The 26,041-nt window shown below is 37.9% G+C and overlaps 4 protein-coding genes across 6 annotated transcripts; 2 read left to right on the top strand and 2 right to left on the bottom strand.

Moving 5' to 3' along the window:
• Positions 1-1,004: 1,004 nt before the first annotated feature.
• On the bottom strand, positions 1,005-3,757 carry LOC148311032 (uncharacterized). The gene is made up of 3 exons (XM_088257368.1): positions 3,609-3,757; positions 2,926-3,278; positions 1,005-2,517 (listed from the first exon to the last, which is right to left on the bottom strand). Exons 2-3 carry the CDS (start codon positions 3,212-3,214, stop codon positions 1,640-1,642), a joined length of 1,167 nt encoding a protein of 388 aa, XP_088113494.1. The 5' UTR covers positions 3,215-3,278; positions 3,609-3,757; the 3' UTR covers positions 1,005-1,639.
• Positions 3,758-4,435: 678 nt separating this feature from the next.
• On the bottom strand, positions 4,436-6,602 carry LOC148311031 (uncharacterized). 2 transcript variants are annotated; one of them, XM_088257366.1, is made up of 2 exons: positions 6,498-6,602; positions 4,436-6,121 (listed from the first exon to the last, which is right to left on the bottom strand). In XM_088257366.1, exons 1-2 carry the CDS (start codon positions 6,504-6,506, stop codon positions 4,682-4,684), a joined length of 1,449 nt encoding a protein of 482 aa, XP_088113492.1. In that variant the 5' UTR covers positions 6,507-6,602; the 3' UTR covers positions 4,436-4,681. The 2 variants fall into 2 exon arrangements, with proteins under 2 accessions (XP_088113492.1, XP_088113493.1); XM_088257367.1 differs by lacking the exon at positions 6,498-6,602 and adding an exon at positions 6,378-6,434.
• A 2,473-nt stretch (positions 6,603-9,075) lies between these two features.
• Positions 9,076-14,484, top strand: LOC148311030 (uncharacterized). 2 transcript variants are annotated; one of them, XM_088257352.1, is made up of 4 exons: positions 9,089-9,125; positions 9,787-9,947; positions 10,025-10,223; positions 11,231-14,397. In XM_088257352.1, the coding sequence occupies exons 2-4, from the start codon at positions 9,894-9,896 to the stop codon at positions 12,985-12,987; spliced, it is 2,010 nt and encodes a 669-aa protein (XP_088113478.1). In that variant the 5' UTR covers positions 9,089-9,125; positions 9,787-9,893; the 3' UTR covers positions 12,988-14,397. The 2 variants fall into 2 exon arrangements, with proteins under 2 accessions (XP_088113477.1, XP_088113478.1); XM_088257351.1 differs by having other exon boundaries at positions 9,076-9,125; positions 9,787-10,223; positions 11,231-14,484.
• Positions 14,485-15,286: 802 nt separating this feature from the next.
• On the top strand, positions 15,287-24,320 carry LOC148311029 (uncharacterized). The gene is made up of 5 exons (XM_088257360.1): positions 15,287-15,347; positions 17,437-17,876; positions 18,608-18,943; positions 20,753-21,141; positions 22,175-24,320. Exons 2-4 carry the CDS (start codon positions 17,501-17,503, stop codon positions 20,770-20,772), a joined length of 732 nt encoding a protein of 243 aa, XP_088113486.1. The 5' UTR covers positions 15,287-15,347; positions 17,437-17,500; the 3' UTR covers positions 20,773-21,141; positions 22,175-24,320.
• Positions 24,321-26,041: the final 1,721 nt, after the last annotated feature.

Here is a 26,041-nt window from a genome sequence, read left to right as displayed (position 1 = left end):
TATGCCATTACGTTATGGAAATTTAAGAAGAAAAAAAAGTACCTACCCACTTATTTACAAATTCAGTGGGAGGAGGCAGCGAATTAGAGTGATATAAATAATTTTAGAAAATTTCTGTTACATCATTTTGGTAAAATACTATCCCAAAGACGCTTTGATGGCAAATAATTGAGATTTAACAAAAATATTTATTTTTTCACCAAGAATCAATTCACTTTCGCAATTTCTACTGCTGGTGAAAGAGCAATCTATGCCATCAGACCTACAACAACAAAGAAACGCTCGGAAAATTTAGTGGGATAGTCATGAGTAGGTAGATCATTATAATATTTACCTAACTAACTAACTAACCATCACGCCGCTTCCCCGCAGGGGTAGGCAGAGAGAATCGAACGCCACACCACTCTGTCCTTGCAAACATTCTTTGCCTCTTCTACATTCATGCATCTCCTCATACATACCCGACGATTATTACGACTCCTGACCCGGCCGCTTTCAAGTATTTGACATACCTGATTGTGCCAAGTTTTACTACTTAATATCTTAGTGCTGGCAATACGGTTTAAAGTTCTTGTTTGGAATGCATAACATAGTTGAAGTTTATTTAGAAGTAAAGGGGAATTTCTAGTCTGCGCATGAGCGAGCTCACATGTATCGTTTTATGCGACCACTTAATACGCTGTAACATTTACCTCCATTTATTTCAGGCGTCTCCCAGTATGTTCAATATTCGGGAAAGAATCTCCCACACATTCCATTCAAGTTACACGACCCGTATACGGAGTTGCTCGTGTAACTTGGACACTGCTAATGTGTACGAAGCCTTTGAGGAGGCTCTGACGACCTTGCGCAGCGCGGGTGTAAACTGTCCTCGAGTTCAGCTCAGATTGACGTCCTGTAAAAATCTTGCTCGGATTACTCAGAAGTAATCCGTGCAAGATGTTTACAAGAATCGTTATGTAACGTAGCAGGCCAACAGTATTTGTTTGCAAAGATAAATACACTCAAATGTTATTCCATTTATTAATAAGATCACATCAAAGTATACATGAAAAGTTAGTAGTCTACTACTAATTGAATAAAATGGTAGATATTTTACCGGTATTTATTACTATGACTAGGTGATAAGACTAATTTAATATAATAAGTTAAGATTACTCATTTTTACAAGTTCTTTGACCTGTACTTTGGCAGCTGTCGATGATTATGGTTATTATAAAGAGCTCTTACACATTAGTTGGAATATCTAATCATGTCCATCTTTTTGCTCCTTATCTTATTTTAACTAAAATTATTCACACATATTATTACAATTATTCAAGATAGTTAATTTCATTCCAAAGTTTGTGTGATCGTCGAATCGGCGACCTAATATAAAGTACTACGTGTGTACATTAATACCAAGAAATAGCACCCGTAGCAGTATCTGTCTCTTCCGAATCTTAGATACATTTAATAATAATAATGATGAAACAACCCAATAAACAAATATTGTAAAATGTACCCTCGGCGCGGGAAAACTCAGTGAAGACATATTGTAAATATGTGTATGATAAAAAATAAATAAATTTATAGTTACAAGATTATCCTAATACTATTTTTTTATAAAATTGAGTGCTTATCCTAAAGACGAAAATGGCTAACGGGGATTATGAGTCAACATATGTCTTTTTAAAGTCTTATTTTGCGCACATGCGTATTTACACCTTGGACATGAGAACGGCTTCTCGCCAGTATGAATTAACATGTGTCTCTTTAAATGCGCTTTCTGTGAACACGAAAAACGACATTCCGCACATGAAAAAGGTTTTTGGCCAGAATGGGTTAGCATATGTCTTCTCAAATCACATTTCCACGTACACGTGAATTTACACGATGCACAGGAAAGCGGTTTCCATCCGGCGTGAGAAAACATGTGCCTTTTCAACTGCGCTTTTTGTACACATGTGAATTTGCACTCCGAACATGAGAACGGTTTCCCTCCGTCGTGTGTTACTAAATGTTTCTTTAAATCGTATTTAGATGAACAGGTAAATTCACAATCAGCGCAAGATAATGGTTTTCCTTCGGTATGGCTTAACATATGTCTCTTCAAATGGTATTTTCGCAAAAATGCGAAATTACATACTGAACATAAAAACGGTCTTTCGTTAGTATGGGTAACCATGTGCGTCTCCAAATGCCCTTTCCTCGAACATATATAATCACATTCGGAACACGCGAACGGTTTATCTCCGACATGAGTTAACTTGTGTTTTTTTAAATCATCTTTTAGCGAGCACGTGAATGTACACTTTCGACATGAGAGCACTTTCTGTTCGGTATGACTTGACAATATGTGTTTCTTTAACTCCGCTTTTCGTGGATATGCATATTTACACTTAGAACAGGGGAATTTATTAGCCACCAATCTGCGAGATAGTAATTTAACGCCCTTCAACAACTTGTTCTTCGTTTTCATTACTTTTTCGTGGGGTACGATCTTTGTGATGATCGGTTCGCTTCTTTTCATCACATCTGTAAAAAAAGAATGACATCGAAATGAAGTATGTATATCGGTAGGTATTAATAAATTTGGAAACGAGATAAATTTGGGGATTCTAAAAAGTATTCTTATCTAAGTAGTCGTTGTGAAGTATAAAACACACCGTAATTTTATAGAACAATGAGAAACGGTACAAAATCATCGACGAAGCAGTATATTTTTCAAGTGAAACTTCTTAGGCGGAGATCGATTAATGAGAATTGAGAGTGAAGTGAAATATCAAGGACGCATCACGTTTGCTTGGTACAATTTGTAACATGAAAGAGGAGAAAGATATAACGTAGAGAGAAAGAGAAAGGAAGCTGTACATTTAACGCCACGGGAGTGTAGTCAAAGAGAGCGATTTATTATAGAGGCATATGCAGGTTGATATTACTTACTAGAGTCATCTTCAGAGCTGATGGAATATTCCTCATTTTCTTGTTTAACGTTCGGATAGCAATCATTGATCTGAGTGGAGTTATCGCCGGCCACCGCACTATCCCCGGAGAGTGATTCCGGACTACTACTGGACTCACTACTGGAGCCACTACTGGAGCCACTACTGGAGCCACTACTGGACCCACTACTGGACTCGCTACCGGAGTCGCTACTGGACTCCGAATCACTACCGCCATGTCCCACTTTTGGGTAAATCATCTTCTTCACTGCAGCTCCATATGGATACATCTTGGCCGTACCGTAGTTAGCACTCGGGTTCGCTATTCACTATGACTAGTCAGCCTGCAGCGAGCTGCAAATATTCATGTATATCACATCATATCACCATTATCGGGGCATGTATCCATCGCCATTTATTCTACGCAATTTATATTTTAAAAAATTACGAGGCACATACTATATATTATTTAGTAGTTTGACAGCTACCTCCGTTCCGAATTCTAACCTTACCTAAACGATTTAATGTTTAGGTAATATGAACGCGAAAACACGGGCTATCTATGTACTACGAGTATATAACAGATACGATGAAATCATCGGTTTAGTTAACATTACAGTTAGACTTGACAGGCCGGAGAATATATTATACAACAGAAAATATTGATCTAAATTGCATACATACCTAAACAGGGTTCGTAATAAAAGTCTACCTATTAATTAATCTATGTGCATATCATGGGACTAACGTTCCGCGTTTTTCGGTGGATATCATATTTTTATATAGGAACAGGAACCACACCGAGACGTCACGGCAGCGCCCATTTAATAAGTAGTTAGGCAACACCAGACATCTGAAATATTGAGAGGTAAGTACCTACTTTCTTAAAAGAGAAATAAAATTATAGGGGTCAGTAGGTATATTTTTTTAATTGTTTCATTTTATGCGGTAAATAGAAGTGCGTTTTCATATTTACGAGTTCACATTTGTTTACATTACTTTTTTATTGGTACTGTTCCTTTTATTCTTTTACATATGGATTGCGTTGAGTCTGGATTTAATTTAGCATATTAGAAATATATTTTTAAAGATATCTTACACTGTTTATTGAAAAAAATCGCTCAGCGATGTGTCTGTATAAAACTGATGAATTATAATAATTTAAAGCGTTATACATGAATATCTAAAACATGTACCATGGTAGATAACCACCGCGTGGCATGTTGCGTCATCTTGTTGAAACCACAATCATGATAAATGAATGCATGTTTCATAAAATTATTAATGAAATAAATAATTAAAGCATATTGGTCGGTAAATAAACTACCCCCCCGAAGTGTAGGGTGCCTTGAGTGCCCCAGCCTTTGGTGGTATTGTGTTTGTCCTACTTTTCTTCCGCATTTCCTTTTCCACGAGTAAACAAATATTCAACCTGACTCATCATCCATCCAATGCGGATCTCTATACCCAATTTGAGCACGGATAGAGGTTGAAAATGAAATAAAGTTTAATTTGATTGAATATTTATATTATGGAAACTGCAGCGATGAATAAATGTAAATATGCTTCACAAATGCTCATCATCCACTCACCTCCTCACGTGGTTATTTTCCTTCCTATAGGCATTCGCTTATAGTATTCACATAAAAATTAAATGCAGACCTAACGGAGTACACATGTTGTTATCAATGTGTTCCTCACTATTCTATTATTGTTACGAATCAAGTGAACCAAAACCTTACAATACCACATATAGATCATAGTTCATGATGGTTCAATCTCTGGACTGTCTCACAAACCCCGTTTGTGTATGTGGTTCCAGAAGGGCATAACACCTCAGTGATCTCACAGACACCACGGACATACTCTGTACCGGGGGGACACGCCGCAGTAAAAACGCACCGGTCATCTTCTCTGAGAGTTCCTTCTGGACACAGTACCTCAGTTATCTCGCACAGGCCGTTAGTGTACTGACTGCCAGGAGGACACTCCGGATCGTAAACGCACTGGTCATCTTGTTTGTGAGTCCCCTCAGGACACAATACGTCAGTCATCTCACAAACACCATTGAGGTACTTGCTGCCCGGAGGACACAATACTGTATGGACGCACTGGTCACCTTGTTTGTGAGTCCCCTCAGGACACAATACGTCAGTCATCTCACAAATGCCATTAATATACTTGCTGCCCGAAGGACACTTAACTGTATGGACGCATTGGTCATCTTGTCTGTGAGTTCCCTCGGGACACGATACGTCAGACATCTCACAAACACCATTGAGGTACTTGCTGCCCGATGGACACAATACTGTATGGACGCACTGGTCACCTTTTCTGTGAGTCCCCTCAGGACACAATACGTCAGTCATCTCACAAATGCCATTTATATACTTGCTGCCCGGAGGACACTTAACTGTATGGACGCACTGGTCACCTTGTCTGTGAGTTCCCTCGGGACACGATACGTCAGTCATCTCACAAACACCATTAATATACATGCTGCCCGGAGGACACTTAACTGTATGGACGCACTGGTCACCTTGTCTGTGAGTTCCCTCGGGACACGATACGTCAGTCATCTCACAAACACCATTAATATACATGCTGCCCGGAGGACACTTAACTGTATGGACGCACTGGTCACCTTGTCTGTGAGTTCCCTCGGGACACGATACGTCAGTCATCTCACAAACACCATTAATATACATGCTGCCCGGAGGACACTTAACTGTATGGACGCACTGGTCACCTTGTCTGTGAGTTCCCTCGGGACACGATACGTCAGTCATCTCACAAACACCATTAATATACATGCTGCCCGGAGGACACTTAACTGTATGGACGCACTGGTCACCTTGTCTGTGAGTTCCCTCGGGACACGATACGTCAGTCATCTCACAAACACCATTAATATACATGCTGCCCGGAGGACACTTAACTGTATGGACGCACTGGTCACCTTGTCTGTGAGTTCCCTCGGGACACGATACGTCAGTCATCTCACAAACACCATTAATATACATGCTGCCCGGAGGACACTTAACTGTATGGACGCACTGGTCACCTTGTCTGTGAGTCCCCTCAGGACACGATCCGTCCGCTGGAGTATCGACAGCACGGTCAGGAGAATTTGGTCCTCCTTCAGAACATATTGCAAGCAGGAGCAATAGACCAACGCAAAGTGACAGTTTTACCATCTGGAGAAGAAAAGTATCATATAGTGCCTTTTATATTTTGTGTTGAGATAGAAGGACTGTGAGGAGCTGGAAGAAAGCGAACATCGTGGCTTCGTAACATTCGCGACTGGACCGGGATGAGATGAGTGGAGGAGTTGTTCCGAACGGCGCAGGACCGCGAATCCTTTGCCATACGTTTGCCAACGCTTGGGCCTTGCAAGGTACACGAAGAAGAAAAAGTTGATAAAGACCATCAAACCAAATCCAACTAACTTACTAGCCAACCCCGATTACTCGCATGGGAAAGCAGAGAGGATGGAATGCCACACGACTATCAGGGCTTGCATTCAGCGCCTCTTCCACATCTATGCATTTCCCATAAACAAAAGTATCTTACCTTAAACATTGTAATTTAGTCACACCAATATCCTCCTATAAAGTGATTTTAGTTGATAACTTCGTTATCATCATATTATACATTACTGAACTCTGTTGAACTTTTATTATCGGAGAGGTGAAATCATAAAGATACATACATGAATATATTTCTGAATGAATTTATTTGTTTTGCTCTGAAATATATTATCTAACATTAACCAGCCTATGAAAGGTCATAAGCCCTGTAAAAATCCAGACTTCAATATTCTTCTGCACCTACATGCAGTATGCTGAGCCGTCAAAAAAGTAAAAATAACTCCTTAGTGGAGAAATCCAGATTTGTGAACAAGTATTTGGGCACACTCAAAATGTTGTGAATAAAAGTATATTTCATATAACAATATTCCATTTCACCATTCTAGCAATACAAACTCATCTCACATATTGGCAGTGAGCGAATATGGGTATGCAACCCCGAGTAGTGTTGCCGCGGCTGCTATCCCTTGCACTTGCGCCATCTGCATCATGAATCTGAAGCCCAGGACTAATTACCATTCCTTTGGAGGTTTGGTGATCTATATGAGTACATAATTAATACATGAACATATGATCTATATAAATCATCAAACCAAATAACCCTTTAGCCGTTTCGACGTTGTGTCCTATGCACCACTTGGGTCCGGAGGAGGAGAGGGCACGAGTAGACACTTAATTACCCTTTCCCCGTTTCGACGTGGTGTCCTATGCACCATTTGGGCCCGGATGGGGGGCCACGAGTAGAAAATGCAATATTTTGTTTTGACTGTTAGATTGTACCTCTTGTCTTTGTAAAGGACAATATATTTAGTAATTTGAGTGGGAAAAGGTTGAAGTTTATCACAAATACATGTTATAACGTAGAGATGGCGAACCTGTGACACGCGGATGAAGAGAAAAAAATCAAAGTGATTTTAGAAAAAAATGTTTAAAAAGTTTAGACTTACAGACAAAAGTACAACTGCTTGTATTATATTTAAAGCTACCAGCTACGAAACCGATATAGAAAAATGGCATCTATCTAATAACAAAAATCTCAATAAAAATAAAGGTTAATTTATTTTGTTGAGTCATTTATTTATTTATTTATTTTATTTTGCCATTAATAAGTACCAAATCATTTTTTTCGATGTATTAATGCTTTGTTTACAAGTTACACAAACATTTGATGCATTTTTATTTCCATGGCATGTGGCACGCGAAATATTATTAAGGTTACGGACAAATCGCACACCCCGTGTAGCGGCAGAAAAAAGGACCTCTGGGCGCCCGGCGGGCGAGATGGCTGCCCTTCAGACCGCGGCCCTGAAGTCGTGATTTATAAATTATACTCACGGATGCCGTATGTGTACCATAACGGCACACACATACATTCACACGGTGATTCTACTGTACAATCGGATGCCATATAGACATCTCTTATGCACATTTAACTACATGAGTGTGATTTTGATCCACCGCTAGTGGTAAAACTGATGCATTATGTGTTACAAAACACCATACACACCTCCACAAGGGTGAACCTAATGCACCACTAGCGGTCATACGGATGCCTGATGTGTACCAAAACGGGACACACCCCTTCACCATGGACATCCACTGCTTTTGTGCATACAGATGCCATATAGACACACACCTTCACGAGGGTGATTCAAATACACCACTAGTGTGCGAAGGGATTACCGTAGGGTAGAATTCTTAGGGTAGAGTCGACACCTTCAGATACCTTGGAACACTCATGGTGGAGGATGGTAGTGTCCAGAAGGAACTGAATGTACGGCTCGGAACGGCAGGAGCTATATTCAATAAAATGCGCAATGTCTGGGACTCACTGCTTTACTCGACAAAAACCAAGTGTCGTCTCTTTAACGCCTGCATCCTAACAGTGTTGCTGTACGGATGTGAGTCGTGGCACCTCACCAAAACTCAAAGCAAGAAACTAGCAAGTTTTGAAAATAGATGCCTGAGGCGAATACTGGGTATAAAGTGATATGACTTCGTCAGGAATGACGAAGTGAGGAGAAGAACTCAACAGCCCCTCATACTGGAAGTCCTGAAGAGAAGAAGGTGGACATGGTTGGGACATGTCCTTAGAATGCCACCTGAGGGCATCAATCCCTCGTGTCTCTTCTTCCAACCCCGAGGATTCCGGCGCCCCGGAAGGCCGCTGACGACCATTCACCGACTATACTCAGCGGAACTTCGAGACGCCGGACTGACCTGGGAGGAAGCCAAGGAGATGGCGCGTGACAGAGTGACTTGGAGACGACTTGTGTTGGCCATATGCTCCACCTAGGGAGCGAACATGGATAGAAGAAAAAGAATTCTTTAAAATTATATTTACCTAGCAAGAGAAGCCTGAAATGTAATTCAATTTATCTTTCACATCTTATCCCTCTTCGGAATTAAATCTCGCAGGAACCTTTTTTGTTGTGGACACATTTCTGAAATATAATCTTCTAATTAGGTACCTTCTAAAGAATCCTTATCGCTTCAAATACAGGTTGTCTATCTGTCTATATATTACTTCATTGCTCTTCGAAATAAAATAACGCGATATTGTCTATCAATAAGAACGTTGTGTGTTCCCGTCTGTGGTGTCGTGCTGGGGGTAATTATAATAATTATGAATTTAATGAGAAGAGAATGTAATAGTAATATATTAAATCGTAGGAAACTAGAATTATGTCGTGACAATGAGTGCTCTTGGTAAATCTAAATGATTCCCCCTTATTAACGACGATCAATGAAGACAGTTGTAGCTGTCAAAATTGAAACAGCGCAAGTCTCGCATTTCAGAGTATAGAGTTATAGTAAACGGGGAGATGATTCGTGAAAACTGTGAGGCGTTGTGTGTGGTCGCTTGAAACATGTATACAACTTTTAAAAATTTCAGTGGCGTTCAACCATGGGTTGAATGGCGAATGCAATACAGTAATCACTTAAGCAAGACCTTGTTAGGTCGTTATCCATTTAAATCCTCAAACTTCCATGTTCTTCTTTGAATATACTTTTTCGACTTTGATGAAAATTATCAACGATAATTGAAGGAATTCCTTGAATAATCTTCACACACGGCTTTAATGAAAAAAAACGTATACCGTTAGTCCGTCATAATAGTTAAATCAAGAAAAAAATTGTTAAACGCATTTTATTATTTTAAAATATATATTTACATTCCAAGTAAGTTAGGATTGGCACTACATGTGTGCTTGTGTGGCACTGCTCGTATGTATTGTAATCTATCATGTTTTTTTCATCATTTAATTCAGGTCTTCTCGCATATGCGAGATAAACTATTCTGTTCTGCTTAAACTCGACTCGGAGATTGTAAAACAGATGAAGCCTGCTTTAGCTCCTGCCGAGGCTGAACCGGTAAATGCAGAAGGGGATACTCTCTTTCTATCTGCTGGAGAAGGGGCACTACTCGAGGGTTACTATAATTTACGATATTGTTACGTCGACTTGTCGCACTCCAGGATTATTTACCCAGATGATCCTATAATCAAGGGCGAACCAGGAAGTGATGATGATACTCTCCATACTGGGGAATGCCTGAACGAGGAACCAGCAGCACCGGGGACTGCTACTGATCTACACAACAAATTAATATCTAGCGATATCGAGAGCTACACCGAGATAGACATTGATTATCCTGACATCAAACAAGAATGCGCGGAATCCTCGAGGAGACTTGAAGCTGAATCCAGTGAGTGACATTTGTTTTGTGAAGTAAATAATCTCCACATTTATATATACACGCATTTCATTGCTGGAGACCGTACTTAATGTTCTATAACCAAATAAAACAAAAAACATGACATCATTTTATTCAAACCTCTTTTATCTGTAATATTTTAGAATTAAATCATGTATTTTGTATATTAAAAGCATTAATAACTTTGTAATAAGGTGTATTTAATAAAGCGTTTATAAAAGTGGTATCCACGATTAGTTTAAATTGTTCTTCGCTTGCTCACTATCAGTGACTTATTCCAAATGCATCTTACCACTAAAGTGTGAGCATTTATGTAACCTTCCTGACACTTTCCTATTGAATCCTCGAAATGCGGTCAAAGTATTGCTATAATTACTTCACATAATCCCTTAAAAAAATAATAAAAATCACAAAAACGGAAAACATGCTGTCCCAAAATGTTATCACCATTAGTTATTGCGTTCGCCGTGTGCAGTTGGCCCCGTAATCGTTCCCACTACGCTTGCAGTACGCTCCGAGTTGACTAGTCATGTAACGAACTGTTCCTTGTAAACGTGAGGCGACTTTGAATATTCGCTTTCATTCTAGTCCAATTATCGTTTATCGTATTGCCGCCTAGTATGTTTCACTGAAAAAATAAATAAAAGAGTCCAAGATGTCAGGGGCTTAAATCATTCTGTTGGTCCGCATAAAAGCAGTGCCATGGAAATATATTGTGGTAATTAGGCAAACTGCTGATTTTGCTATTTTAATTGTATTAAAATTAGGGTTAAAAGTATTGATATTTTAGTTTTGGTCATCACCACATAAAATTGGTCAATTTCAATAAATTTCAATAGCCAATTTCACTTTTGGAGTCCATCCACATATAAATGGTGCATAGAGCATCGCAGTGAGAACTTGATCATTTATTATGTGGAGGTGATCAGATGATCAGTTCTGTGTTTTCCTTGCTGCCTTTTTTCAGTTTTGTGCAATAATATTGTTTTTATTTTCAGGTTTAATTAAAAGTGACATAAAAATTACACGTTCTAAGCACTTTTCATCTAACAGTCTCAAAAAAATTACATCAACGTGCTCAATAAAACGGAATGTAGGGTTACGCAAGATATCAGTACACACAGGAAAGAAACGATTCTCTTGTTCAGAGTGTGATTATAAATGTCCATATAAAGGGAATTTAAAGCGTCACATGTTGGTTCACACTGGTGAGAAACCCTTCTCTTGTTCAAAGTGTGATTATAAATGTTCACGAAAAATGGATTTGAAGAGTCACATCTTAATTCACACGTCTGAGAAACCCTTCTATTGTTCAAAGTGTGATTTTAAAGGTTTACGGAAAAATGATTTAAAAAGTCACATCTCAATTCACACTGGTGAGAAATCATTCTCTTGTTCGGAGTGTGATTATAAATCTTCAAGTAAGGGGCAATTAAAGAATCACATGTACAATCACACAGGTCAGAAACCCTTCTCTTGCTCTCACTGCGACTATAAATCTTCACGTAAAATGCATTTACAGTGTCACATCTTGATTCACACTGGTGATAAACCCTTCTTTTGTTCCGAGTGTGATTATAAATCTTCACGGAAAAATAATTTAAAATGTCACATGTTGGTTCACACTGGTGAGAAATCATTCTCTTGTTCAGAGTGTGATTATAAATGTTTACGGAAAAATGATTTAAAAAGTCACATTTTAATCCACATAGGTGAAAAACCGTTCTCCTGTTCCGAATGTGACCGTAAATTTGCACGAAAAACGCATTTAAAAAGGCACTTCTTAATTCACACTGGTGAGAAACCCTTCTCTTGTTCAGAGTGTGATTATAAATCTTTACAGAAAGAGAAATTAGAGCGTCACATGTTGATTCACACTGGTGAAAAATCATTCCGGTGTTCCGAATGTGATTATAAATGTTCACGGAAAATGGATTTGAAGAGTCATATCTTAATTCACACAGGTGCGAAACCGTTCTCTTGTTCCGAATGTGACTATACATTTTCACGGAAAATGGGTTTAAAACGTCACATGTTGATTCACATTAGTGATAAACCGTTCTCTTGTTCCGAATGTGATTATAAATGTTCACGGAAAATGGATTTAAAGAGTCACATCTCAATTCACACTTCTGAGAAACCCTTCTGTTGTTCCGAATGTGATTATAAATGTTCACGGAAAATGGATTTAAAGAGTCACATCCTAATTCACAATAATGAAAAACTCTTCTCTTGTTCCGAGTGTAACTATAAAACTCCACGGAAAATGGCTTTAAAGAGACACATCTTAATTCATACTGGTCAGAAACCATTCTCTTGTTCAAAGTGTTATTATATTTGTTCACATAAAGCGGAATTAAAGCGTCACATGTTGATTCACACTGGTGAGAAATCATTCTTGTGTTCCGAATGTGATTATAAATGTTTACGGAAAATGGATTTGAAGAGTCACGTTTCAATTCACACTTCTGAGAAACCGTTCTCTTGTTCCGAATGTGACTGTAAATTTTCACGGAAAAAGAGTTTGAAGCGTCACATGTTGGTTCACAATAGTAATAAACCGTTTTCTTGTTCCGAATGTGATTATAAATCTTCTTGTAAAATGTATTTGAAGAGCCACGTCTTAATTCACACTGTTGAGAAACCCTTCTTTTGTTCCGAGTGTGACTATAAATCTTCACGGAAAACGAATTTAAAGCGTCACATGTACGTTCACACTAGTGAGAGCCGCTCGTTTGTTCCGAATGTGGTATGAATGTTCACTGAAAATTGCTTTAAACAATCACATCTTACTTTACGCTGGTGCGAAACTCTTCTTTTGTTCAGAGTGTGATTTTAAATTTTTACGTAAAAAGGATTTAATGAGGCACATCTTTATTCACATTTTTTAAATGTATAGACATATTTACTCAAATGCCTTCCTTCGGTAATGTCCGGAGAGCAACATGTGAACGTTAAATTGTATTTGAGTTTTTTTTTCATATGTATTAAAAACAAAAACAGAATAACGGTGAAATGAGAAGCAAAGTTTGAAGTGAACGAGGATGGTGAACGCTCTGTGGCCTATAGCCGGTAGTACGCGGAACGCAGCTGGATACTCCTGGCACACGCCCGTTATTTGTATTGTATGGTAGTTTAATAAATACTTAAAATAATGGAGTTTGAATAAATGTGAGTTTCAATCAAATCCCGCCCTCTTGACCACTGAATTTAGAAATAAAGTATTGATTTATTACATCTGTTGGCTTATCCTACAGCTCTTCAATATTACAAGTAATGTACATAATGTTTAACCTAAATGCTGATCTGTGGCTGCATCCACCCATTGCTGGGTGAAGGTCTCCTTCAACGCCAGCCACTCATTGCGTTTTGGGCCTTCCTCGACCACTCCTTTCCGGCAATTTTAGCAATGTCGTCTATTCGTCCCGCTGGTTGACGGCCTATGTTTCTACGTCCAGTTCTCGGTGGCCACTCCATAACTTTTCTTCCCCACCTGCCATCTCCTCGTCTAGACACGTGGCCCGCCCACTCTCATTTCCTCCTAGCAACTACACGCGTTATGCCGCCAACTCTTGTCTTCCACCGGATCTCCACATTCTTAATTCGGTCTCGGATAGAGATGCCTAACACGGAGCGCTCCATCGCTCTTGCGCCACTTGCAGTTGGTGAATGGTCTGTTTGGTGAGGGTCCATGTCTCTGCTCTGTAGGTCATGACAGACGGGATACGCTGCTAATACTATTGGCCGCTTTCATCATCATCCCGATCAAGGAACGCCAGATTATTGCGCCGCCAGTGGTACCGACCATGGCCGCCCAATCCTTTCAGCCGCGAAGGAACCGCCACATCTAGGTCATCCGTCGTCCATCCAGGAACGCCAGATTTCTGCATCGCAAGGACCACCCATCCTTTAAGCTGCTGGTTGACTGCTGGTCACTCCATACGGGACCGAACCCCAAAAACCGCCTGAGGTTTCTATCACGGATCATCTACGCAACGATCGCCTAGTCTACCAGCTGGTTTTCGTCAACGGGACCAACCCCGGGAGCCGCCCAAGGCTCTAATCATGGACTACCCTCAACTCTTGGCATAGTGCCCCATCAAGAGAAAATCTGTGTAAGAATTGAGTAATAAGTGACATCGGACTGTTTTTAAGGACATTTAGACGTAAGCTTTCTTTTCCATTTATGTAATTAGGTCAGTCTTCCTTTTTCAATATGTTTAATTAACAAATAAAATCAGGTAATGAAACATTCAGTTTTTTTAAATTACCCTTCCTTTTAATCATTTTTATCTTACATGTAAGTTCGGTTAATTTCTTTCTTTCTTCCGGGCATATTAAATTCATTAGGTTAGGTATCAGTGTTAATATTAATATAGGGGTAACATGGTGAATCCCAAACAACAACGGCAAAGTTGTTTTTCTTTCATCTCCCGCATGAGTATGGACACTGAGTGGTGTCCAAAGCGCTTTTCCGCGTAATATCGAGTTCCCGATCCTCGGATGTTGCCGTGGCCTGTCGGTCCACGGAGAGACGATTGTTTCAGTCTTCATCCGCGTGATCGCGGAATTTGAATTCGGGCTTCCGAGAGAATCTCTGACGATTCTATTATTTCCACCATACCGACGCTATCCATATAATTTTCTTATAAAATTTTCAACAAACTCCACCTCTTTATCAAAATGTAAATATAGCGTGATAATAATATGATTAAAGAACTATGACTAACAGGATAGAGAAGGAAGATATATTGTTTGAAAGAAGAATTTGTGTCGGGTTGTGGTCCCGTGGTTAGTGTCACGGACTCTTGAGTCAGAGTCTCTGGGTTCGAAACAACTCTACCACAATTTCATACCTATTTCTAATAATGAGCCACTTAGGCTCACAGAAATAGTTTGAAATTGAAGTATTCTTGTAAATAATAAAAACACAAATATTTATCTTTTAAATTAATAAAATAAAACAATTTTATGGAATATATCAAATCCTTGTCGCTTCAAATACGGGTTGTCTATTTGTGTATATACTACTTCATCGCTCTTCGAAATAAAATAATGCGATATTGTCTATGAATAAGAACGTTGTGTGTTCCTGTCGGTGAAGTCGTGCTGGAGGTAACTATTATAATAATTATGAATTTAAGAGAAGAAATATGTAATAGTAATATATTAAATCGTAGAACGTCGTGACAATGAATGTTCTTGGTAAATCTAAATGATTCCCCCTTATTAACGACGATCAACGAAGACAGTGGTAACTGTCAAAATTGAAACAGCGCAAGTCTCGCATTTCAGAGTATAGAAATATACTAAACGGGGAGATAATTCGTGAAAACTGTGAGGCGTTGCATGTGGTCGCTTGAAACATGTACACAACTTTTAGAAATTTCAGTGATGTGGCGGTCAACAATGGGTAGAATGGCAAATGCAATACAGTGATCACTTAAGCAAGACCTTGTTAGGTCGTTATCTTTTTAAATCTTTATACTTCCATGTTCTTATTTGTTTGCACTTTTACGACTAAGATCTTGAATGATTTCTTGAATGATCTTCACACACGGCTTTAACGGAAAAATACGTATACCGTTAGGGCGTTTGTCCATTACACGGAATGTTACCGTCCGGCACGTCAGTTAGCGTTTTAAAACGACGATTGGCTTAAATTGGCTTGTGCTTTTGTCCATCTTTCTTCGGATCGGTGCTCTTGATCGGTGCATAAACACTGCTTCTTCTTTTTTTTAGTAGATCCTAGGGATCTGTTTGTGCCTCCGCATGTCGCTCTTGGGATGTTGACTCCCAGCTGTCTTTCCATCTTTTCGGAGGTCTGCCTGGGGGTCTGCGTCCTTCAGGGTTGCCTTGGAGTGCGATACGTGGAAGTCTGTCTTCTGACATTCTGTTCTCACGATATCCTCCGTCTTACACATGCTTCGGATGTCGGTATTTCTTACTCGGTCTCGCAATGGGTTTCCGGTTATGGATCGGAGAGTCTTCATCTCGGATGTTCGAAGTCGAGATTTTGTTCTGGAAGTATCTGCCTTGCCTAAATCCCATAAGTGGCTATTGGTCGAACACATGTTTTGTATATTTTCATTTTACTTTCTATTCTCATGTGTTTGTTTCTCCACACCGAGTTTCTGAGGTATCCTGATATAACTGCAGCCTTGTTTATTTGTTTCTGAGATCACCGTAGCTACTGATGTCAACTCCAAGATACTTGAATTTCATCACCTGTTCAACGGTTCTGTTGTTTAACTAATTTACATCTAACTGGACTCTTTGATATGGTCATGCTTTTAGTCTTGTAAATGGATATCATTATGTTGAACTTTTCCGATGTCAAGTGGAGCTTGAGAAGCATTCTTTGGAGGTCGTTTTCGGATTCTGCTATAATGATAGCATCATCAGCGTAGCAGATATTGCTGATTCTTTTCCCGCCCAGTCGGTAGCCCAGGTATACTGGGCCCAGGTATACTGGGTCGGTAGCCCAGGTTCATATTGGCAACCTCTTCTATCAATTTATCCATAATCAAATTGAAAAGAAATAGTCTGAGGCTTGTCTGATTTCGACTGGAGTGAAAACTGAACTTTTGAGTTCGCCATCTGCTTTGATCCTTCTGTAGCTGTTGGTGTTTAGATATTTTATAAGTTTCACAATATTATAGGGTTTTTCTTTTTCATCGAGAATTTTAATGACGTCCTATAATCTGACTCTATCAAATGCTTTAGTATGATCTACAAAGCAGAGGTAAGCTGTCTTATTGAACTCTATTGCTTTTTTCAACTTGACTAACAACAAAGATGGCGTCTGTTGTTGATCTGTTTTTTCTAAACCCCTGTTCTTCTCTATTGGTGATTTGTCTTTCCAATTTATTTCTGACAATGGTGGTTGTAAGTTTTAGAGCACAACTAAGATGAGTTATGCCTCGGTAGTTTGCATGAACACGTTGCGCGTAAATTCGATCGCGCTAAACTGTCGTAGCCGCTCTCATTTTTCAAAACTGGACTGCTGGATGGTGAAATTCCGTGTAGTGCACAAACGCCCTTAGTCCGTCATAACAGTAATATGAAAAAAATATATATTGTTGATAAACGCATATATATTCCTAGTAAGTTATGATAGGCACCACGTATGGGCCTATGTGGCACGCACGCCACTGCTCATATATATTGTGTTTTATCGTGTCCTTTTCGTTATTTAATTCAGGTCTTCCATATGCGGGATAAACGATTCTGTTCTGCTTAAACTCGACTCGAAGATTGTAAAACAGATGAAGCCTGCTTTAGCTTCTGCCGATGCTAAACCTAGAAATACAGAAGGGGATACTCTCCTTCCCTCTGCTAGAGAAGGGGCACTACTCGAGGGTTACTATAATTTACGACATTGTTACGTCGACTTGTCGCACTCCAGGATTATTTACCCAGATGATCCTATAATCAAGGAGGAACCAGGAAGTGATGATGATACGCTCCATACTGGGGAATGCCTGAAGGAGGAACCAGCAGCACCGGAGACTGCTACTGATCTACACAACAAATTGATTTCTAGCGATATCGAGAGCTACACCGAGATAGACATTGATTATCCTGACATCAAACAAGAATGCGCGGAATCCTCAAGGAGACTTGAAGTGTGTCACTTATCCAGTGAGTGACATTTGTATTATGAAGTAAATAATCTCCATATTTATTACGTGGTTTCAGAGAGAGATGCCGAGTATAACGAATTTTATTGCTGGAGACCGTACTTAATGTTCTATAACCAAATAAAACAAAAAACATGACATCATTTTATTCAAACCTCTTTTAACTGTAATATTTTGACTAAGAATTAAAACAATGTATTTTGTATATTAAAAACAATAATAACTTTGTGGTATGGTATATGAAAAAACATTTTACTGTTGATAAACGCATTTTATTATTAAAAAAATAAATATATGTATATATATATATATATATATATATATATATATATATATATATATATATATATATATATACATATATATGTATATATATATATATATATATATATATATATATATATATATATATATATATATATATATATATATATATATATATATATATATATATATATATATATATATATATATATATATATATATATATATATATATATATATATATATATATATATATATATATATATATATATATATATATATATATATATATATATATATATATATATACATATATATATATATATATATGTATATATATATACATATATATTGTGTTTTATCGTGTCCATTTCGTTATTTAATTCAGGTCTTCTAAATGCGAGATAAACGATTCTGTTCTGCTTAAACTCGACTTGAAGATTGTAAAACAGATTAAATCTGCTCTAGCTCCTGCCGAGGCTGAACCGAGAAATGCAGAAGGGGATACTCTCCTTCCCTCTGCTGGAGAAGGGGCACTACTGGAGGGTTACTATAATTTACGACATTGTTACGTCGACTTGTCGCGCTCCAAGATTATTTACCCAGAGGAACCAGGAAGTGATGATGATACTCTCCATACTGGAGAATGCCTGAAGGAGGAACCAGCAGCACCGGAGACTGCTACTGATCTACACAACAAATTAATATCTAGCGATATCGAGAGCTACACCGAGATAGACATTGATTATCCTGACATCAAACAAGAATGCGCGGAATCCTCGAGGAGACTTGAAGCTGAATCCAGTGAGTGACATTTGTATTATGAAGTAAAAAATCTCCACATTTATTACGTGGTTTCAGAGAGAGATGCCGAGAATAGCGCATTTTATTGCTGGAGACCGTACTTAATGTTCTATAATAATAATAATAGTAAATCTTTATTCCAGCTTGACTAAGTTGTGGGTGCAATACTTAGTCAGCCATATATGCTTTACAATTTTTTTTATTTTAAAATGAAATTAAAATAATAAACAAATAAAAATAAAAATAATGAAAAGGAACGGCGAAAGAAAAAAGAAAGGAATTTTGGAGAGATGTAGATGAAGATTAGCTCGCTGGCTGGACATGCGGCAGCACTGTGCTTCAGTGCCGCCACATGTCCAGCCCTCATCTGTGCTCCACAAGCCGCTTTATGATGAGGCTGGAGCTCTTCATCACCCTCTCCCGGAAGCCTGCCACTCGGTGCCTTAACAAGCCATCCCAATGTGGTAGGCGTGCTGTGGCAAACATACCACTCGCGCTGCAGTGTCGGGGTAACTTAATTAAAGCTCTGTAACCGTTATTATAGCATATCTTCGTATTCTAAAGAACTTAAAAGCTTCGTTGTGTAACCTTACACCGCAGCTCGCTGCCGTACTGCTGCGCACATAAAACTTGATATAGTCTATTTTTACCTGCGCGGAGCAGTGGGCAAAGCGGCGTGTCAGTCTATTGGACCGCACGCAATGAGCACGATACTGGCGCTTGATGTCCTCATCATCCGCACAGTTCTCCTGTAGGATATGTCCTAAATACTTGAAGCTACTTACCCGCTTAACTTCTTGTCCATTTATATATATGGGCGGTACCTTCAATGAGTAATTTTTGGGTTTAAACACCACAAGCTCAAATTTTTTGGCGTTGTACTCTAAGCCGTTTTCTATGGCATAACATTCACAAATGGCAATTAGCTTACGTAGGCCAGCTATCGATGGTGCCATCAGGACCATATCGTCGGCGTATGAGATGGCATTCACTCTCCCCCCTCCTATGGAGCATCCCGCATTTACTTGGTTTAACCTATCATGAAATGCATCCACGTAAAGGTTAGATAGGTTAGGGGATGTAATTCCACCTTGTTTAAGTCCTCGCTGAGCTTTAAACGGAGTTGAGGTTTCGGTCCCCCATTTTACTGTATATATGAGATTTTCGTTCCAATTTTTTAACATACATTTAGTCGTAGGGCATTAAGTTGATTTTTGTATTTTTTCTTTCTAAGTTTTATGTACTACTGTATCATATGCTTTCCTAAGGTGCAGAAAACAACCATATACTGGCGTATTTTGGCGCACGTATATGTTTATAGTATTTTTAACAGCTAAGATAGCTGTGTCCGTTCCCGATCCTCCTTTAAAACCAAATAAAACATGACATCATTTTATTCAAACCTCTTTGATCTGTAATATTTTAACTAAGAATTAAATCAATGTATTTTAGATATTGAAAACATTAATAACTTTGTGGTATGGTTATATGAAAAAATATATTACTGTTGATAAACGCATTTATTATTTAAGTTTATATATATATATATATATATATATATATATATATATATATATATATATATATATATATATATATATATATATATATATATATATATATATATATATATATATATATATATATATATATATATATATATATATATATATATATATATATATATATATATATATATATTACATTCCTAGTAAGTTAGGATAGGCACCACGTGTGTGCCTATGTGGCACGCACGCCACTGCTCATATATATTGTGTTTTATCGTGTCCCTTTTGTTATTTAATTCAGGTCTTGTATATGCGAGATAAACGATTCTGTTCTGCTTAAACTCGACTCAAAGATTGTAAAACAGATGAAGTCTGCTTTAGCTCCTGCCGAGGCTGAACCGGGAAATGCTGGAGAAGGGGCACTACTCGAGGGTTACTATAATTTGCGACATTGTTACGTCGACTTGTCGCACTCCAGGATTATTTACCCAGAGGAACCGGGAAGTGATGATGATACTCTCCATACTGGGGAATGCATGAAGGAGGAACCAACAGCATCGGAGACTGCTACTGATCTACACAACAAATTAAAATCTAGCGATATCGAGAGCTACACCGAGATAGACATTGATTATCCTGACATCAAACAAGAATGCGCGGAATCCTCGAGGAGGCTTGAAGCTGAATCCAGTGAGTGACATTTGTACTATGAAGTAAATAATCTCCACATTTATGGCGTGGTTTCAGAGAGAGGTGCTGAGCATTGCGCATATCATTGCTGGAGACCGTAGTTAATGCTCTATAACCAAATATTACAAAAAACATGACATCATTTTATTCAAACCTCTTTTATCTGTAATATTTTGACTAAGAATTAAATCAATATATTTGGAATAATAAAAGCATCAATAACTTTGTGGTAAGCTTATAAAACAAAGCGTTTATAAAAGTGGTGTCCACGATTAGTTTGAAGTGTTCTTCGCTTGCTCACTATCAGTGACTTATTCCAAATGCATCTTACCACTAAAGTGTGAGCATTTATGTAACCTTCCTGACACTTTCCTATTGAATCCTCGAAATGCGGTCAAAGTATTGCTATAATTACTTCACATAATCCCTTAAAAAAATAATAAAAATCACAAAAACAGAAAACATGCTGTCCCAAAATGTTATCACCATTAGTTCTTGCGTTCGCCGTGTGCAGATGGCGCCGTAATCGTTCCTAGTACGCTTGCAGTACGCTCCGAGTTGACTAGTCATGTAACGATCTGTTCCTAGTAAACGTGAGGCGACTTTGAATATTCGCTTTCATTCTAGTCCAATTATCGTTTATCGTATTGCCGCCTAGTATGTTTCACTGAAAAAATATAAGAGAGCAAGATGTCAGGGGCTCAAATCATTCTGTTGGTCCGCATAAAAGCAGTGCCATGGAAATATATTGTGGTAATTAGGCAAACTGCTGATTTTGCTATTTTAATTGTATTAAAATTAGGGTTAAAAGTATTGATATTTTAGTTTTGGTCATCACCACATAAAATTGGTCAATTTCAATAAATTTCAATAGCCAATTTCACTTTTGGAGTCCATCCACATATAAATGGTGCATAGAGCATCGCAGTGAGAACTTGATCATTTATTATGTGGAGGTGATCAGATGGTCAGTTCTGTGTTTTCCTTGCTGCTTTTTTTCAGTTTTGTGCAATAATTTTGTTTTTATTTTCAGGTTTAATTAGAAGTGACATAAAAATTACACGTTCTAAGCACTTTTCTTCTAACGGTCTCAGACAAATAACATCAACGCGCTCAAAAAAACGGAATGTAGGGTTACGCAAGATATCAGTACACACTGGAAAGAAACGATTCTCTTGTTCAGAGTGTGATTATAAATCTTCACGTAAAGTGAATTTAAAGAGTCACATGTTGGTTCACACAAGTGAGAAACCCTTCTCTTGTTCAAATTGTGATTATAAATGTTCACGGAAAATGGCTTTGAAGAGTCACATCTTAATTCACACGTCTGAGAAACCCTTCTCTTGTTCAGAGTGTGATTATAAAAGTTTACGGAAAAGCTATTTAAAAAGACACATCTCAATTCACACTGGTGAGAAATCATTCTCTTGTTCGGAGTGTGATTATAAATCTTCAAGTAAGGGGCGATTAAAGAGTCACATGATGGTTCACACTGGTGAGAAACCCTTCTCTTGTTCAAAGTGTGATTATAAATGTTCACAAAAAGGGAATTTAGAAAGGCACATCTTTATTCACACTGGTGAGAAACCCTTCCCTTGTTCAGAGTGTGATTATAAATCTTCACAGAAAGCAAAATTAGCTCGTCACATGTTGATTCACACTGGTGAGAAACCCTTCTTTTGTCCCGAGTGTGATTATAAATCTTCACTGAAAACTAATTTAAAACATCACATGAACATTCACACTGGGGAGAAGCTACTTACTTGTTCCGAATGTAATTATAAATCTTCAAGTAAGGGGCAATTAAATAATCACATTTGTCAGAAACCCTTTCCTTGTTCAGAGTGTGATTATAAATCCTCACAGAAAGCGCAATTAAAGCGTCACATGTTGATTCACACTGGTGAGAAATCATTCTGGTGTTCCGAATGTGATTATAAAGGTTTACGGAAAATGGATTTAAAGAATCATATCTTAATTCACACAGGTGCGAAACCGTTCTCTTGTTCCGAATGTGACTATACATTTTCACGCAAAAAGAGTTTAAAGCATCACATGTTGATTCACACTGGTGTGAAATCATTCTGGTGTTCCGAATGTGATTATAAATGTTCACGGAAAATGGATTTAAAGTGTCACATCTTAATTCACACTTCTGAGAAACCGTTCTCTTGTTCCGAATGTGATTATAAATCTTCACGGAAAACGAATTTAAAGAGTCACATCCTAATTCACAATAATGAAAAACCCTTCTCTTGTCCCGAGTGTTACTTTAAAACTTCACGGAAAATGACTTTAAAGAGACACATCTTAGTTCATACTGGTCAGAAACCATTCTCTTGTTCCGAGTGTTATTATATTTGTTCACGGAAATCGCAATTAAAGTGTCACATGTTGATTCACACTGGTGAGAAATCATTCTCGTGTGCCGAATGTGATTATAAATGTTTACGGAAAATGGATTTAAAGCGTCACATCTCAATTCACACTTCTGAGAAACCGTTCTCTTGTTCCGAATGTGACTGTAAATTTTTACGAAAAAAGAGTTTAAAGAATCACATGTTAATTCATAATAGTAATCAATCGTTTTCTTGTTCCGAATGTGATTATAAATCTTCCTGTAAAATGTATTTAAAGAGCCACGTCCTAATTCACACTCTTGAGAAACCCTTCTTTTGTTCCGAGTGTGATTATAAATCTTCGCGGAAAACGAATTTAAAGCGTCATATGTACATTCACACTAGTGACAGCCGCTCACTTGTTCCGAATGTGGTATGAATGTTCACTGAAAATTGCTTTAAACAATCACATCTTACTTCACACTGGTGAGAAACCCTTCTCTTGTTCAGAGTGTGATTATAAATTTTCACGGAAAATGGATTTAATGAGGTACATCTTTATTCACATTTTTTTAATGTATAGACATATTTACTCAAATGCCTTCCTTCATTAATGTCAGGAGAGCAACATGTGAACGTTAAATTGTATTTGAGTATTTTTTGTCATGTGTATTAAAAACAAAAACAAAATAACGGTGAAATGAGAAGCAAAGTTTGAAGTGAACGAGGATGGTGGACGCTCTGTGACCTATGGCCGGTAGTACGCGGAACGCAGCTGGATACTTATTTGTATTATATGGTTGTTGAATAAATACTCGAAATGAATGGAGTTTGAATAAATGTGAGTTTCAATCAAATCCCGCCCTCTTGACCACTGAATTTAGAAATAAGGTATTGATTTATTAAGTCTGTTGGATCATCCCACAGCCCTTGAACATACAAGTATTAGTACATGAAGTTTTACCTAAAAGCTGATCTAGATATAATTAGTAATTACACTTACAGGATTCGGGATTGGTGCTCGGAATTCGGTAGTTGAAGTTGCAATGGGTGTGAGAAATTTGAGACTATAAGGTGAAGTACACATCCAGGTGTAGCCTTCTCAGGATTTCTGTAATATAAGTGCCAAATACACTTTTACAATAAGTGATTCTATTACACTCGTGAACATACTCGGATTTTTAAAGACATGTGTTTATGTATGTGTGTATACACACGCTTTTGAATGTGTGTATGCCGTCATGGATGCTTCACATGAACCATGACGGCATACACACATTCAAAGGCTAATGTGTAAAGGCAACTAGCCGTAACTCAACTTACGGCTGTTGCCTTTACACATTAGCCTTTTGTAACACGGCTCAAATCATTTTTATAACTGGCCTCTAGCATACACAATCACAGATTTTGCTCTCTCTCTTTCCTTTACCAAGATATTCATTATCCAAACAGCGGCAAAATTGTATTAACTTGATACACGTGTTGGCAAAAAGCATAATTTTAAGTGAACTATAAACTCGTTTATCTCAAAACTACTGTTTTTAACTTGCGGCTATTTGCCTTTGCACATTAGAAGGTGACTTTTATGCACCACGAATGGTCATATAGGGATGCCGCTTGTGTACCATAAGTGAACACGCATCTTCACAAGGGTGATCACTTACAAACGGATGCCATATGTGCAGACCTCTTATGCACCCACACTTTCACAGGGGTGATTCTAATGCTCCACTGTGTTTTAATGATCGTGTGTCTAGTCGACCTCCTGGCATGGAGGGCGCTGCGTGCGGTGGCTAGGCGGGTTACATGGGGTTTTCCGTGTAATATTTAATTCATATCACCCTAACATTGCATCGATATGATGCAGTGCCCCATGCACCATGGAAAGCGTTTATGGGTTAGAAAATGAGGAAACTTTGAAAATAAATTTTGATATTTATTTATTTAACAAAAATATACAACACGGTTATTGGATTGAATGTTACTTTTATTTACACATATATATATATATATATATATATATATATATATATATATATATATATATATATATATATATATATATATATATATATATATATATATATAAATAATAATGACACCGAGTGTTTGATAATGTCTTAATAAGAGGAAACGCATCACATATTATCATATTCAATTCAATTCAAACCCTTATCCGCACCCCAATGGTGCATAGGGCACTGCATCGTATAAACGCAGTGTTATCTTGATAGTTTTAACACACAAAGAAAAGGTGATCAGCCCTTCGCTTCAGGTACAGGATAATATTGAATAAATATTAGAGTGAAAAAATCACTTATATTAAATACTTATATCATAATAGATTTATATTATCCACTGACACTTGGTGATGGAATTGCATTTTTAATTTATTATTAGATTAAAACCAATATTTTTAGCTTTTCCACTTTTTTATTTGACCAGCGACCGGGTTTCGTCGTTACCGACATCATCAGACTACATCAGACTACTACATTACATTTCAGAGAACTTCGGACTCCCCCCGGACAACCACAGCTTAGTGGAAGGAGCCGTCAACC

This window comes from Brachycentrus maculatus, unplaced genomic scaffold (assembly GCF_059751285.1).
Source record: "Brachycentrus maculatus isolate JH-2025_06_01 unplaced genomic scaffold, ASM5975128v1 h1tg000080l, whole genome shotgun sequence".
In the NCBI taxonomy this organism is placed as follows: domain Eukaryota; kingdom Metazoa; phylum Arthropoda; class Insecta; order Trichoptera; family Brachycentridae; genus Brachycentrus; species Brachycentrus maculatus.
The sequence above is the reverse complement of the archived record's forward strand: the minus strand, read 5'-3'. Positions and strand labels throughout refer to the sequence as shown.